The 16,321-nt window shown below is 47.6% G+C and overlaps 6 protein-coding genes across 6 annotated transcripts; 2 read left to right on the plus strand and 4 right to left on the minus strand.

Annotated features, from left to right (window-relative positions):
• Positions 1-1,302: 1,302 nt before the first annotated feature.
• GGS25DRAFT_525494 (putative sulfonate biosynthesis enzyme) lies at positions 1,303-2,521 on the minus strand (the record flags this gene model as incomplete). Its single annotated transcript, XM_049264800.1, has 4 exons — positions 1,303-1,476; positions 1,536-1,844; positions 1,876-2,098; positions 2,292-2,521. The coding sequence occupies 4 exons, from the start codon at positions 2,519-2,521 to the stop codon at positions 1,303-1,305; spliced, it is 936 nt and encodes a 311-aa protein (XP_049113117.1).
• Positions 2,522-3,081: 560 nt separating this feature from the next.
• On the minus strand, positions 3,082-3,618 carry GGS25DRAFT_525495 (uncharacterized protein; the record flags this gene model as incomplete). Its single annotated transcript, XM_049264801.1, has 1 exon — positions 3,082-3,618. One exon carries the CDS (start codon positions 3,616-3,618, stop codon positions 3,082-3,084), a length of 537 nt encoding a protein of 178 aa, XP_049113118.1.
• Positions 3,619-4,488: 870 nt separating this feature from the next.
• GGS25DRAFT_534672 (uncharacterized protein) lies at positions 4,489-6,663 on the plus strand (the record flags this gene model as incomplete). Its single annotated transcript, XM_049265799.1, has 3 exons — positions 4,489-4,623; positions 4,704-5,822; positions 5,896-6,663. 3 exons carry the CDS (start codon positions 4,489-4,491, stop codon positions 6,661-6,663), a joined length of 2,022 nt encoding a protein of 673 aa, XP_049113119.1.
• Positions 6,664-7,254: 591 nt separating this feature from the next.
• Positions 7,255-8,247, minus strand: GGS25DRAFT_525497 (uncharacterized protein; the record flags this gene model as incomplete). The annotated part of the gene is made up of 3 exons (XM_049264802.1): positions 7,255-7,294; positions 7,562-7,770; positions 7,828-8,247. The coding sequence occupies 3 exons, from the start codon at positions 8,245-8,247 to the stop codon at positions 7,255-7,257; spliced, it is 669 nt and encodes a 222-aa protein (XP_049113120.1).
• A 70-nt stretch (positions 8,248-8,317) lies between these two features.
• Positions 8,318-9,217, minus strand: GGS25DRAFT_525498 (Alpha/Beta hydrolase protein; the record flags this gene model as incomplete). The annotated part of the gene is made up of 1 exon (XM_049264803.1): positions 8,318-9,217. The coding sequence occupies one exon, from the start codon at positions 9,215-9,217 to the stop codon at positions 8,318-8,320; it is 900 nt and encodes a 299-aa protein (XP_049113121.1).
• Positions 9,218-12,102: 2,885 nt separating this feature from the next.
• GGS25DRAFT_525499 (NADP-dependent oxidoreductase domain-containing protein) lies at positions 12,103-12,937 on the plus strand (the record flags this gene model as incomplete). The annotated part of the gene is made up of 5 exons (XM_049264804.1): positions 12,103-12,142; positions 12,208-12,291; positions 12,367-12,497; positions 12,580-12,621; positions 12,692-12,937. 5 exons carry the CDS (start codon positions 12,103-12,105, stop codon positions 12,935-12,937), a joined length of 543 nt encoding a protein of 180 aa, XP_049113122.1.
• Positions 12,938-16,321: the final 3,384 nt, after the last annotated feature.

The following is a 16,321-nucleotide window of genomic DNA, read 5'->3' on the forward strand; positions in this document are numbered from 1 at the left end:
ACAGCTAAGCTTTTCTGGGTAGTCACCAAGGTGTTGGATTCTCTAACAGGTCTTTTTGCAAAGAAATCGCATTACGGCCCCCCCTATTTTCAGGGCCCGCATACGTTTTAGGTAGGTAAATAGGTGGAGCCGGTGTTGATCCCCGCTCGCTTGCTAGCTTCTAGACTCGCACGATGGATTTGATGCCCCTCACGATATACTGGATCCCATCTCTTGAGCAGTGATATACATATTTTCGTGTGGGCCTGGAGACCATCACTTCCGATGTGCTGTAGGCTGTATTAGTGCGACCGAGCCACCAACCGGACTTGAATATATTAACCTAAGGCTAACAATGTTTGACGTCTTACCTATTAGCAGTCACGACGACAGCTGTGCCTATATCGTGGCAAGATGTACCTGAACCGTGTGCAGTAAACCCCACCTCCAGAGCTACGTTAGGTGAGCGAAAATGGGAGTTGCGCTTGCCTTCACCTATTAATGTGCCCAGGTGATTTGGCTGTCCCTTAAAAAAAGTCAACGACGAGTATGGGGCCGCTGCAAGTCCGCTCGGAAAAACTTCCGTTGCTACGCATGAGCAAGGGTGTTTTGTAGGTATGCATCGATACCTGTCTAACATCTGCGTATGGGTCTACGATTTCCCCATATAACAGCGAAACTTTATCTGCTTTGGTAGGCTATTTGGTTTCGTGTTGAACCAGATGTAGCTGAAAGAGGCTTGGATGTATTTGCTTTTAATACGATAGCTTGATGCAATAGTTTTGGCTCAACCAAAGTTATCAGCACCCATGAGAAAGATGTGGCATTCTCACGATATAGCCGATACTCTAGACATGCGACATTAGGTAACTCAGGCTGCTTCTTTCACCGCTACTCATGAAACATTAGGATGCTATAGGGCCTTGATATCACCTCAGTGTGTTATACGTACCTAGTGGTTGCCAGGTTTTATGTTAGTGGCATCGCTGATGTGTTCCCGTTACGGTAACCTAATGGTATTCCTGTCCAAGTATTGCGGTTTGGGGTCAGTGTCGAGGCCAGGGCCTCATAAGCTTTTCAACACTTCATGGCTTATACCAGATCTATGTGATGGTAGGAACAGAGAAACCAAGAATCGCTTGTTAAAATCATTATAATCCTTATCATAGGTCCCTGACGACCATTCATACGCAGGTAGGCATAGGCTTTGATTTACCCTACGGCATCACTCAGGGTCAAGTACATAGTATTAACCAATACCTTGCCCGCTCCATGGAAATATCAAGAAATGCTGAACGAAACGCATTTCAACGAGCACGAGCTTTATGGCCTGACGGTAGTGACCTTCCCAAAGATATCACTCTTACCCCAAATGCCAGCTCTTAGCCCTGCTAGCTGGACGATTTGCGAGTGATCCACGAAGAGGTTCACATCCACACCAAACTCTGGGATATACCTAGTAGCGTCAGGCCTCGACACTGAAGTGTAGATATGCACCTAGGAATTAGCGAGACTCGCCAGTTAAACACAGCTGGATTCGCTGCCTCAAACATCACATTATCCAGGGGCAGCTCCCTCAGTATCGACTGAATGACACCGGTCCGCCAAGCCTGCACATTCTCCGTGATCCCCTCACTCTCAATCATAACGCGCTCGACGCCAACCTCGCGCACGAACCGCTTCGCCATATTGACCACCTTCCCCGGGTCGCTCGTCCCAGTACCCCGCAACTCAGCCGCCGACGTGTCGCCGCCCGCGCCAAACTGGATGCCCAATTCGGGCTTCGGCGTCAGCCCAGCCCGCTGCACGCGCTCCGCGAGCCGCGCCCAGTCGTCCGCCGGCAGGCTCAGGAACCCCGTGCTCAGCTCGACGACGTCGAAGCCCAGCTCCCGGCACCTGGCCAGGTAACTTGTCGACGGCGCCGCCGATGTCGCCGCCGCTGCCGGCGAGCACGTGCTCCATCCAGCCCCCGGTGCTGACGTATACCCCGTGCGTGTGCGCGAGGTCGATGAGCTGGCGCAAGGGAGCCTCAGGGAACAGGCTGAATGACCCGCCGGCGAGCTTCAGCCCGTCGATGTGAGGGCCCATGGTTTCGACGACGTCGGAGAGGTACCGTGGGCTGTACTGGGTGAGATGATGAGGGTTGGTACGCGTCCCCTTAACCTACGTGCCTAATTACTATAAAGGGTAAATGATCTTTGAGAATTTGAGAGGCATGTCCCGGGAGCAAGGAACTCTCGAACTGGCTGTAATAACTGCCAGTGTTTACTAGTAGAACAGGGCGATGCTACATACATACGGATCTCTGTCACAGCGCGAGTGCGCTGCTTCGAGGCGCCGGGTTGTGGCGCACGAAGCCAAAACCAGAGTCTCGGTCCTCGAGGAGGGCTTTAGTCGCGGAAGAAGATGAGGACGAAAGCCCCGCACTTGCCGTGAAGGGCCGGGATGGTACGATGGGGGGGTCGTTGAGAATTATGGGTCTGTGTAACCGGGCTCGTCGGAGGAGGCCCGTGGCCGTGAACGAGCGTAGTGGTGTTGCCATGTGCGCGTTTATCGATCTGTAGGTAAGATTTAGGCTTTTTCACTTTGATATTTTAGAGTGTTAGGTATCTAGATCATATTCTTGGTGTTTTATTTCTCTAGCTGGGTTTCTATTTTGGCCTTGAACTGAAAAGGGGTTGAGGTCGAATAGATTCGTTTATAAGCTAGATATACAGTATATGTCGGTCGGTATCATTTTGTTAACGTCATGCTGATGTCAATGAGAACAAGACAGGAAATATCAACATCGTGTTATTGAAGAAGTCCGATGAAGGTGTAAGTTATCGTCAATGATTTGGCACATTCGCAGCTGTTGATTAAAGCCGAGCACGATTTGTTATACATGGGCTTGTGAAATATTACGGTTGGATATCTTTTAGCAAAAAGGACAAAGCGAAATGGCGATCTCAATGCTTGCAAAAATAATCACTTTCTTGATCAGACAGGCACATAGTAAAACTCCTTAAGTTAGTAACTTAGTCACATCCACAACTACCTATACATCAAGACTCGCATACGATCCTAAGTTAAAAGACTGAACTCATTAATATCTACATCACTTCACGACTCTTCTTCAAGCTTCCCCTCTATTTCAATGTCGGCTATAGGGCATGTTGTAGCATCACCAAGCTGAGTTGGCTGCACCAAACATGCACCTGGAGAGGTGTCTCTCTGCAGTGCCGTCGACCCAGTGGCTGAGTAAGTCACAGCCTCGCCTTCTTCGCAAGTCCAAGTGCTTTTCAGACTCAGTACCAATGTGTCCATATCGAGCTGTACCGTCGTGTTCGAGATGCTTGTGCCGAAGTTGATACACTCGAATGTGGCGGTGGGGTCATAATCAATGACATGTCCATCTGTCGAGTTCAGACGATATTCCACGTCGCAAGCAGTCGTTTCACTCGTGGGGATGTGATGGGCGAAGAACTCAACTCGACCGCCCCCGCCACCGGGCCAGTCCGACGATTCTGCATTCGTGATTTTCCAGTTGGGACTCGTTGTCGATAAGTCAGTGCAAGATGTTTGTCGAATGTTGAGAGGGCTTGCTAATGCTGCTTGACCCACGAAGGACAAATAGAGTCCTACTTGCACTCGGCACATTTCAGTTTCGATCTGCGCTTCGATCCTCTCCAAATAGAAAATTGCCAATGCTCACTAGGATTATGCTGAATGGACCGTCTGAACAGATTCAATGAGGAAGGCAAGCTTTTGGCTCTCCCCTGAAACTTTTATGCCATATTTGTAGATTCGTATCTGCATTTAGCCTTAATAGCTACCGCAGGCTATATATGGCTATAAGTTCCCAAGCTCAATCCTACCCATCCTGCTATCTACTTGCCTAGGTAAGCTATCTTGTATTTTCAATATTTTAATTAATTTGCTAAAATTAGTGGCATTATAAGTACAATACATGACCATCCCCATATATTAATCCTGCAGGGTGTAGCATGCGGCGTGGTGTACGGCGTGGTACTCCTATGGTTAGTTCTTTGTAATTGTTCAGTTATTTATTGTTAGTGTAAGCCTGAAGAGTTTTAATGAATCTTGCAAAGTGCAGATGTAGAATGAAGTGACAGAACATACTTGTATAAAACAACAGACAAGGCAGGAGATTCTACTAACCTACCCATAAGAGGTCATTTACAACATCTAACCTAGATTTAACCGCCTCAGTGACCAACTATCAGATAGTAAGAGAGGAAATAATAGATTCTCTTCCTTCTCTCTCCAGTGATTAAACTTCGATCTTAGTTCCATGCTTGGCGACATAAAAAAGCCAGATGGATCCATCTGGTGTCGAAATACCTTATGGAATCTGCGGCGTAGCAACCTCGAAGTAAATCCTTAAATAGGCCAATGCTAGTCAGACCGACGACGGGAGAAGACAGATATAAACTTGCGTGATGCACCCCCGACCACTACGCCCACTGCTATACACATGTCACCCGACCAAGTTCTAATATTCCAAGTATGTTTTTCATCAGAGCTCTCGGAATATTTTCCGTAGCCTGTGGGAGCCTTGTGTCTGGACAGTTACAAGCTGCAGTTGATGGACATAAAACCTTCAATCCGAAGGTTCCATGTAGCCACGATGACCAGACGAAAGTGAGTGTTTGATGATAACCTATATTCCCCCCTGCCAAGCTTCATGGTAGTATGAAAACAAAACAGCTAACCTCAGGCAGCACGGCCTCTGTGATCCACCGAGCGCTGCGGCGAAAGACCCAGTCAATAGAATAAGATATATGAGGGAAGACGACAGCAATGTCCCAGTGGCGGTTCAAGAATCCATAATGCCTACAGTTCAGGTCCAACCTTCAACAACACCAAGCATAGCTAGCACGCGAAAAACAGATATAATACCTACAGCGGCAGCAAACATCAAGCGTGGAAATCCGGATAAAGGGGATTGGGTTACTCCTAAGGACTACAAGAGTCACGATGAGTTCGTGCTTGGCGAGGTTCGGAAGGCTTATAAAGACCATGCAGCAAGATATAAATATGTTCAATTGGCAGATTTAGAAAATCTCCCATGGTTACTAACACCGACTTCCGAGGTCCTCGAGTTCAAAAACCAAACCTTGACGTTGACAATGCAGAGTCTCTATGGCTCCACCGTCGTCCTCGTTGTGTCCACTCGCGGGGCGTGGATGTGCCATCTGTACGAAACTCTGCTGATTGATCCGCCGGAAGGTTTCGATGGGTCGATTGGTTCGTTTCTATTGAAAGGTGCGGAGGAGCCAGATGCTCTTGTCAAACTACACAAGTACGGCCTCACACAACTGCGTGGGGTGTCCAAGGGAGATTCAATTGGCCGAATTTTTGGTGACAATGAAAAGGACATGCGCGGCACCAAGGTCTATATATTTACACCGCGTCCGCGTGTTGCCGGCGCTCAACGCTCTTTTAGTCCCGGTGCTTCGGAGATGGTGGGCATCACGGACAAGCCCCTATCCGACGCACAACGCCAAGACGAAAACGCAAATGCGGGCAAAGTCCTATATCAACAAAAGATCGACCAGATAAAAGAGGTGGTTCTTAAGGCCCTACAGACGCCAACAGGAAAGCCAAGCGTTGAGGTCATTGATTACGCGCCGATGGTACCGACCTTGAAAGAAGTCGAGGAGCAGGATAAAAAGGAGAAGGAACAGGCTGAGAAAAATGCCAAGAGGGATACCTTTACCGACACAGACAATAAGTCACATAGAGGAAAGCTTATTCTGCAATACCAGCCTGCCGAATGCGACCGCAAGAGTGCATGGCAGTTTTGGGTAGAGGGGCGCGATCTCGGTTCACGACACGTGGTAAGGCTGCTTCACCTAACGTGACCCACCTAGGTTACAAATTCAAACTACTCACAGCTGACGCTATTCGCAGGAATGGGATCCAGAAAACGCTGGACAGATATTTAATTCGAATAATGCGAAAACTGGTAAATACTGTTCCCCGGCTAAGACAACATCATCAGCAACGCCTACCAAAACCGAAACGCCGAAGTGCGACGACAAAGAATGCGCCAAGAAGAGCTGTGATGGAGGGAAAGTTGGGACCTGTACGCCGCTTGTAAAGGTGGTTGGTGGGCCGGACCCGGGGAAGGCCTGTGTTTGTCTCGCGAAGCCGGCGACGCCGACGCCCAAGTACGCGGCGGGTACCTGCAGTGTCCACATAACGGAATATAACGCTGCAGAGCCTGACGGGGTGAGGGTAGAACTGAGTCTCAAGGATAGCAGTGGCAAAGAGCTTGAACATTACCCCAAGACGCGACAGCCGTGGTACGCTCCAGTTAGCATGACAGAAGCGAGAAAGAACTATCTCCCACGGATCCTGACCGTTATCTTCACCCAGGACCTACCGGAGGGGGTGGCGGTGGACGAATGCAACTACGGAAACAAGATGCCTGGCGGGAGGAAGAGGGAGGCCGCGAACGGTACAGACATCGAGTCTGCGTACTCTCCGCGGGGTGTTCAAAAGAGGTGTCCCGCCTCACAATACAACCAGTGGCTAATTTGGTTGAATTATGCGGATCAAAGATGGACGCATCAGCAGAATGACGAGAAGAAGGTTCCATTTTGTAGGGTTGGCGGCTGGGCTACTTACTGGCTCGACTCGCCAACTCGTGATATGGACTGTTACTTCAAGTGTTAGATGGATAGGGGGGGGGGGGGGGGGGGGGTCGTGTTAGCTAGTATAGGTATTGCCCCTATTTTAAACTAATCCCTATCGCCTTTTATTTCGGCAAAGTGTGAGCAAATCTAACTTTAATACATTCCCATATCTACCCATGGGCGTTGGCTCCTTCCCTTGATACTTGCGAGGTGTGATTAGTGCTCATTGTGTGATATTGTGTGAGTCCTGGATATGTTCCCTTAGAAACGTTGATCCTGACACCACACCACGGCTCCTTCTGCACATCGCACTACTTAGCGCTCATAATATCAAAAAGCTCCAACCCTCCTTGAATGAAAATGTTGCAGTTGCAGCACAACTGCAACTGAGAAGAAGGAAGAAGGCTTGGTTTATTCCTGACTACTCTGGCGGAGTGCCAATATATGGCCATACGGGCCATATGGCTGTAGTGGAGCCTATGGAGCCTCAGGCACCTGCAACAGAAAACCACCTAATGTATTGCCTGCTCGCAAAAAAGAAGTTCGGACTACCAGTGCGCTGTGTAGCCGCACATATTAGCTCTCCCTACCATGTGCGCCATTCGCTTAAGGCAAAGGAATTCCTCCTCGTTTAGGCGATGGACATGCCAGTAACCGTGATCGGAATTTGGCTGCAACCCGGATCAAATCAGTCACCCAACAGTCAACAAGAGAAGCTGAGGGATCCATGGGAGGAAGGTACTTCATTCTCCCGCCAAGATACCTACGGAGGTTTGTTGTCGTCCTAGACATATCCCTAAAGCTTCCATGTAAGGCAAGGTTCTCAATCCATGAGAGGATAGTTTTTCCCCTTCAGAAAGGTGCACAACTCGCCCATCAAGATATCATCTCTCTAGGTACCTTCGTACATGTGATCAGAGAAGAAGGAAGCTGCATACCATAACAGGGGCAGCTCAGGGGAAATGCTAAATACTGGCTTTTCGAAACCAAGCCTCCCCGAACCCTGCCGTCGTCTCTGCTGTCGTGGTGGTGCTTGCAGGCTGAGACTATCATTCATGAGATATCGAAGCAGCAGAGAGCCAATATGGGCGTGCTTCTTAATGCGGTAAATGGCAAACTCCGAGTGAAGAGTCTCGTCAAGAAGAAACTATCGCACAGTTGTATGTAATAAGTTCACCCTGCCAGTCTGATCAACAAACACTACCAGCTGGTTACATAATCTTGGAATTGCCTTAGTCATGTTATGCGCCGTCTCATTGGCATCAAGCTTCACAGCAACGCGCAGCTCGGTAACTGTTAGCGGTCGACACGCCAGAACAGTCCACGTCAAGATTGATTGAGCCAGCTTTGAATTACGTCTATCATTCTCCATGGACTGTAGCATCCGACCATACATGCCTTGAAGGCCCATAGGAACTTCGCTCAAGACATCATCCATAGCTTCGTTAGTCCAGGCATCCTCTAACTCTTCAAGCACGAGTCGCGCCCATAAGAAAGAACCGGAAGCCTTTCCCAAGATCTTCTCGTACATCTCGTTGACATCTTCGTCGCTCTCCAGACGATTTAGCTCTCTGAGCCTCGAAGTCACGAACAGCCGCATATCTCCAAGCGTGTCAATCCTCATCCTCCAGGGTATCATTTACCCCTAAAAATGACTTTAGGCGATGATTAATGCTACTCTTTTGATTACCCTCTTAGTTACTCTCTTGATCAGAATCCTGCTGAGCCGAAGCCAAGGTAACACCAGTTTGTAAAGGGGCGGCATCTAAGGAAGGCAACGACCTTATCATGTCCCCGGCCGTGTGAAGAGCGTTTCGTAGTAGGCGATAATTGGGATCTTTTGGACTTTTGAATTTACACAATTGGCGATGATCGGCGTTCATTGCGGAAATCTCTTCATGGGGGTAACCAAGCGTAGCCGACCCTCTCTTAACCACGATTTTTTTCCGCATCCTGAGCTTAGAGGGACGCGTTTCGTAAAAGGACCAGAGGCGCAAATCCGAGGCATAGTGCCGAAACTCTTCAGTGATGTCCCACAATGTAGACGAGTCGGGTATGAGGTCAGAGACGAACGGTTTCGTCCTCCGTGTGATTCTGGACAGGTTATTGAGGGTTATTGCGAGGTCACTACCCCTGTGGGGAGTACCTAGGAAAAAGACCGAGTGCACTCTGTCAGCGAGGGCTTTGGAGGTTGGATCTTCACGTGCTTGAATGTAGGCCTTATTGACGATGCATCCGCCCATACCATGACAGATAAATATAATACGTGTATTACTACGCCGTATACTGGGGCTATTCTTCAGTTCCGCTACCAATGACTCAGCGAAGTCGCGAATACTCATGATACTTTTCTGTCGTTCGCCCCAATTGGCCTTGTAACCATAGGAGTGAATGCGCATATCTGCGAAGTCTGAGTCGTTTGCAAGCCATGACTGCGGCCAGTAGTGGTACCGATCAAGGGAATAGGACCATGTTTTCCGACTGCCCCCTCCCAATCCATGAATAAAGACGAGATCCGCCGCGACACTGGTAGGAGGCAATGGTTCATGAAGAGTTGTTAGACCAAGAACATCGTGAATCTCATCATCAGGCATTGCGGGGTTTGACCCCGCGGTTGGTAGACTGGCTACCATCACGAAGTAATGATGTGCAATCAGATTTTGAACTTGATAGCGCGGTACTTAGGGTCTTGAAAAGCTCTAATAGGAAGATCACATTACTTTTCGACTCCAATTCGAATGGATTCAAAGGGGATTGCGACACATTAAGGTACCTAGGTTAGTCCACTGTCTCATCGTAATATCTTATCATTACATTGGCGTGAATGATATCCTATGAAGATTTTGGATATATGGTTAACACACTAACCTTACAATGTAAGGGATACATTTCTTCAGCGCTCCTCCGGCTCCTTGAAGCCTGACCAACACAGCCTTATGGAGGTCTTCTAATAACGGGCCACAAATAAGCAAAAGGCAGGGTTCTCGTCCGTCCGACGACGACCAACAACCGCCGATCCACTGTGTGAATGTATACAGTATGACAATCGCTGATACTGTATGCGTTTATGAGTATCGTGATTCGCTATAGCTCCCTCAATCCAACTAAAATTCCAATAATAATTACCGAAGCTAATCATTACTACACCAATTCTCAGCCATTGAACGGCTATCGTGGCTTAGTCTATTGCACCTTGCATTATAACTTAGTGGTGATAGTTGAATTGGGGGTCACGTGGGTGACCTCAGCGAGCAGACACGAATGTAATATCCCAGCTAGCACTTTAAATTGAACGGCTAATATTCAGACGCCTACTCATCTTAATTAGAGCGATTAATATGAGCCTACTTTCAGTTGAAATGGGCTTGAGTTGATACGTTGGTAATAGAGAGTTGGCCTAGACTGTACGATCTCGCACTGTGATTTGGCGGATTGACTGTTGTTGGTCATACACCATCGGGCGGGCCGGGACGGGCCGGGCCTTACCTGGCCTTAGTTATTCTTATTCATATGTTGATACCCTTCCCATCACCCTCCAGTTACCTAATCTTTCCAGCAATTTGGGACCATCTCTCTGGGACCTATCCAATATTTCGAATCTCACAAGAGGAAATATCTATTTTAACTTAACCGCATACAGCTCGCACGCACACTAACAGCCATGCATCACATCACAGCTCTTACAGATGTCGCTAAAATCCGTGAGACGAAGCACCACGGAGATTCATCGCGGCCCAAAGCGAGTTGGGTTAAAGTACTACACATCTATCGGTAATAGGATGACTACCTACTTAATGAAGGTCTGTATCGATCACCATGATCTAGAAGCACTCAAAGGCGACTTCGAGTCCACGTCAGCTATCTATAACATTACCCCTGACTTTCTGCCCCAAGCCCATCGTCTGGAGTACGTGTGCCAGTGATGCAGCGGCACACTTCATGTTTTCACGTTTTACGACTTTGGTAAAGGTGTTCTCGAAGGTCAATACTTTTGCCAGAGGCTAGTGCAGCTTCGTTCTAGCCATGCATATCCTAGCACAGAATGCCTAGAATCCATAGCGTGACATAGAATAGGAGCCTACCCCAGCTATCATATACTTGCCACATACTTCTGACAGAGCACTCCATACTTGTCAGACATTATGTTTAGTGTGGGACTTCACGCCTTTGACCTTTCTCAGCTTATGAGCTCCAAGGCCGATTTGGCGTTTCCTCCTTAGCGCAGTTGGTTGATCTCCCTTGCTTCCTTTCCGGTTACACGAGCTAGGTAAGTATATATAGCTACGGTTCGATCATTCTTGTGTTTACGCATATTTTGCACAGTTTCCCTCTAGAGTTGTGAGTTATACCAGCACTATCCGAGTTACACGAGAGTTATTGAATAGATACCATGTAAGTAATTTCAAAATATGACATGTGAGCTATTCCTTGTCAGAATCTGATTAAACTATACTCAGTACAGTGCCAATATATTCCATGATGTACTATACATGTTCCTTATCGTGTGCTGTTCCCCTCACAATATGTGGCGCATACCTACTTACGACATCCCAAGGCCTTACAAGTCTTTCTACTACCCTCGAGTTCAAGAAGTCGCAGACACTACCTCGACACAGCTTCACATCGTGATTCTCCCCACTATGGATCTCCCGGATACCTTCCTTTTAAATTGTTGCAGGTGCCTTAGGCACCCTTAGCCATATGGCCCTTATGGCCATATATTAGCACTCCGCCATCCGTAGTTGGGAATAAAGCAAGCTTTCTTCCTTTCCTCTTTCTTCTTCTTGGTTGCAGTTGTACTGCAACATAAATAATGGCCGTAAGGTGTCCGCCGTTGGCCTCGGAACCTTCCAAGGTGATGAGGGGAACTCCTTGGTGAAGAATGCCGTGAAGCTGGCTCGGGCACAGGGTTATCGACATATTGATGGGGCCCATGCTTAAGGAAATGAGAAGGAAATCGGCGAAGCCATCAAGGAGAGTGGCCTTCCTCGACATGAGATCTTTGGGACGTCTAAACTGTGAGCCCATGCTTAGACTAGAAGATGCGTCATGGGTTATATGATGCAGTCTCTAGCGCGCAGACATGGCATGACCCTGCCGATGTTGAAAGAGCACTGGATGAATCTCTGAAGAGCCTCCAATTAGATTATGGTATTGAAATCCCGAAATTCTGGAATTGTGAGACTTACTGACTCACCGCATATAGTCGATCTTTATCCAATGCACTGTATGTAACAAGTTTCTATTTCCCTGGGTACCTTCAAGTCAAGATAGGGGCTCAGATGCTAACGCCGTGCAATACTAAAGTCCCCCGTGCTTATAAGGCTGGCGAGAACAACAAGACCATCAGGCACCCAAGCGGTAATCGCAACTTTCTACATACATACAGTCTATACTATGTTCGTATTCACTTATACCCCTGAGACAGCCCCTTATCGACTACAGCCTCTCCAGGCGTTACTCAGAGACATGGCAAGCCATGGAAAAACCTGTCGCTTCGGGGAAAGCACACTCCATTGGTATGCGTACAGCACTAGTTATGCACTGGTTCATGCCGCAATAGCATCCTAATTTGTTATAACAGGATTGTCCAACTTCAACATTCTCAAGACCAAAAGAATTCTTGAAATCGCTAAGATATCCCCCGCTGTCATCCAAGTTGAGGTCCGTCCGTAGGATAAGAGTAATCTAGGTATCTGAAAAAAATGATGCCCCTCCAGGGCCAACACCATCTTATTCACAGGTATCTCCCACAGCATGAACTTCACCAGTTCTCAGCGCAGCATGGTATCCTCGTCATGGCCCATTAACCCCTCGGTGGGCGGTCGGTATCCCTTGCGCGAGGGAATGCCGACGCGCCATTTCCAACAGAAGGTCCAAAGATATCTAGACTAATCAGGCAATAACGCAACCTGCTCCTCTTTGATGAATAGGGCTCTTACTAACCAGTGTTTAGATCCTCGATATCGCAGCTAGGAGTAACATGACCCTGGCGCAGGTAGTGCCCCTTTTCTTTCGCTCAACATTGTTATTCCAATTGCTAAACTTCCACACTCACCACACCGCAGGTTTGCTTATCCTGGGCTGTGCAGAGAGGAATCGCAGTGGTTCCCAAATCTGTCAATGAAGCGCACATGAAGTATAATCTGCGGCTGAAAAGGCTGCCTGACGATCTCTTCGTCACCGTCGATCAGCTTTCTTTGGAGCGGGGGCCCCTCCGGTTTCTTGACCTCGGCAGACACCTAGGCTTTGACATCTTTGACGTGGAGAAGGATCAGCCAGTAGAGAACTGCGCGCCCTGGGATGGCTGTTAAGAGGCGCATGTGCCTTCAACTGATGCTTGATGGCATCTTAGTAAAAGATTCGTGTTTTGGTGGCATTTGAGGATAGCACATGACGAGTTCGTAGGCATGAAGCAATATATTTGACATCAGCTCGTGCAGGACTTCCTCGGCAGGGGCGATTAACGGAGGTAAGGAATACCTACATTGTATGCATACCATCAAAGATCGATCTACCTATGCTTATGCTATCGGCGTCGCTTTATAAGCCTTGAAGGTCTGTTTATAATGTATTATCTCGCATACAGCCTTCCCATTCAACAGTGTAGTTAGGGTAGGACATCTCAGTCCTGGTGTTTTTATGGGCACCCCGGGACTATTTCGAGCTGGAAAGCTGCTCGCATATGCGGCCGCACGAGCCAGAGATATAAGAATTCTGGAAGTAATGTGGGGTGGTTTGTTACGAGGTAACATCTTCTCAAGAATCTCGTGGTCTCTTCGCAGGCTTGCTTACTCTGCTGTGGGGAAAGGAGAAGGGCGGATATTTGCTAAGAAATATTTCACGCGAACACGCAACCGTTTCTCGGACATAGCAGACAGGTGACTAAGGGTTGTTCATCACGTAGAGAGATGTGGCAAAAGAATTGGAGTCCCGTTACGGAAGGAGGGAAACGCGAACCCAAGTGGTATGTGAACATGATTGGTAAGAGTAACTCAGCCAATCCAGTCGAAGCAGGTTTCCAAAGTAGCATCGTCGGAATTAAAACTAGCTGCGGAGAGATAGGTACCGGATGTCCAAGACCAGCCGCATATTCTGTCTGTCCAGAACCACAAGGTGAGTTCAATTGGGCTAGGTGAGGGTTATACGCGTAAGAGGCGTCACAGAACCGTATCCTAGATACGAAGATGAACTACGAGGAACTCACCACAAGGTGTAAACGGCTTCGGATTACTATATTCCGTCACATGACCAAACTAGAAGTCATGAAAACGACAAAGTTCAAGGTTGTTACGCGATGAACTGTGGGCCTAGAGGCAGGAGGAGAGGTCGATACAGTCAAAGACCCTACTATCTTCTCTAGGAACCTCCTCTTGACAGATTTACCAAACTCCTAACAAACTCCTAACATATGCGAGTAGATATTACCCGAGATTGCAATATTCTATAAATATAACAAATTCACCAAACCGTAAAACCCGGCGACTCGGAACTCACCAGGTGTTTGAAACAATGTGAGGGTTAGGGTTATTGACGTTAGGGGGAAGAAGTTGTGAAAGGATCAATAAGGTTAAACAAGGCCTGCTACTCCGGGGCATTCGGTTGCGGGTTTCAGATTGATGTTAGATATCGTATTTTCTCATGTCAAGGATCGTGGGATCGTGGTGATGCTGTGGCCTTCCCTTAAAAGTGAAGGTTTCAAATAGGGGGGGAGGGTGGCGGTGCGCAGGTTTCTAGGTTATCTGTGGACCTTGAAGCTGTCAGTCTAGATTCTTCAAAATCCTGGGGATCTTGATTCCATCTACAACCGGCCTTACATGTTTTTTTTTCCTTGGTGAAAATTACGATGAAAGCCAATTGTCACACAATAGCGATGTGGATATAAGGCTCGCCTTGTCTTCAGGAATGGGTCATATGGTCACTTTTCATCCTTGTGCGTGCGCGACACTGCAATATTCGAGGATTTTATGCATAAAATTGATAAGAGTTGTTTTCTATTATATTGAAGATGTCACCATCAACAAAAACATATATGTACTCATAGAGTTTTATCGAAGAGTCCACTCACCTACCTGGTATGTCTTGGAATTCACTCCCGACTGGGTAGGCAGAAACCAGGTTCGTACGTAAATATCTCTATGCCTCGATTTACTGAACAGAAGACCCCCAAAATGGCACGCGCTGCATCATTCGTTTAATACATTCCTAATCGAATTGGCTGAAAAAACTCTCTTTGGCGATGGCATCTGAGTGAAGAAGGTGTGATTCTCGAGCCCAACAGATGCTGGGTGACCTTCAGTCTTGCGTGTCTCTGCGCCAAGTCAATTTCCTTTATATGCAAACCGACGTCTATGAGGTAGGCCAAGTTTGGAGATGTCGCTTTGAAAGAGCATGCATTGATATATCTCGAGCGGTTATATAAGAGGTCATGAACCAGCATTGAACATCAAGAGGTAGGTACCTTTGGGGTAAGTTGGCAGAAAACTAGGGGCTTCTGTGACTTATATGACAGCAATGCTGATTAGGAATCTGAGCATATGACATCATGTAATACTCAGGTAAGTATCGGGTAATATATGTCTTACTGTATTACCGCGTTAGCAATTGGCTATGTATCATTGCCATTACCTCGCATCATGTAGTAGTGTAAATAATGAGAAGTGACAGGTCGAAAGAGATCTGAAACAGGTTCCTGAGTTCCGCTGACTTGAAAGGCTACTCGAACAATTATTTGCACCCAGCTCTAGCAATTCGACTCTGACCTCTTTCCCACCCGTTGAGTTATCTATGGGTTATGCTAGGAGTCGACAGCGATAGGTCCCAGAGACTGTCGAGAAACAACCGCGATAACAACTAGCGCCATAAAACAAGAGAGTTGCCTATATTGACCTTTACAAGCACATGCTGAAGTATGATCTCGGTCAAGAGTTCCAAGGTTGAATTGTACATGGGGTGTTGCAGGTGCCTCAGGGGCCATAGCTCCATTAGGCCAGCCTTAGATATTGGCACTGCGCCATTGTAGTTGGGAATAAAGCAAGCTTTCTTCCTTTCACCTTTCTCTCTTTGAGTCGCAGCACACTCGCAACATGAGTAAATCTCCGGACTCCTTCAATTGAAGTTGAGGACATCGCTGACGCGACCGGAACAAGGAAATATCATCAAGTAAGACAATCCTCTATAACGCGACTCCTAACGTACTACCAGGCATGTGCTCGATGCGCATTTCTTATATCTACCTTCCAGTACTAGGTAAGCAAAGAGTGCTATGGTTCATGGGCATATGGAGATGCCAATATGAGCAGGAATCTCATCGTTGGTCGTCGGTCTAATCTATCGCTAGGTAACCTAAGATACCCCAAGAGTTGAAGGATGGATTTATATCGGCGACTATAAGGCTTCAAACGGTGAAATCCATCTGTGGATATTATTGGCCGCTTCTTCGAGCAATGCCAAACACGGACTCTCAATCCTGTGTACCCTAGTCGGGAAGGAAGACTTCATCGGCCGAAGGATCAGGATGAGCCCTCATTGAACCCCTAATACTTAGGGGCTACAAGCATACGCCGGCACGAGGTGTTTCCGTCTCGGGATGGATTCCGTTTTTCTACAAGGCCTACCAGTATTCCCCGCATCGTCTGAAGGGAATCCTTGCGTGCAGAATAAACGTGGTTGTCAAGCAGGAGAGCCATGACTTAGAA

Source organism: Hypoxylon fragiforme (genome assembly GCF_022984875.1).
Source record: "Hypoxylon fragiforme strain CBS 206.31 chromosome Unknown GGS25scaffold_9, whole genome shotgun sequence".
NCBI lineage: Eukaryota > Fungi > Ascomycota > Sordariomycetes > Xylariales > Hypoxylaceae > Hypoxylon > Hypoxylon fragiforme.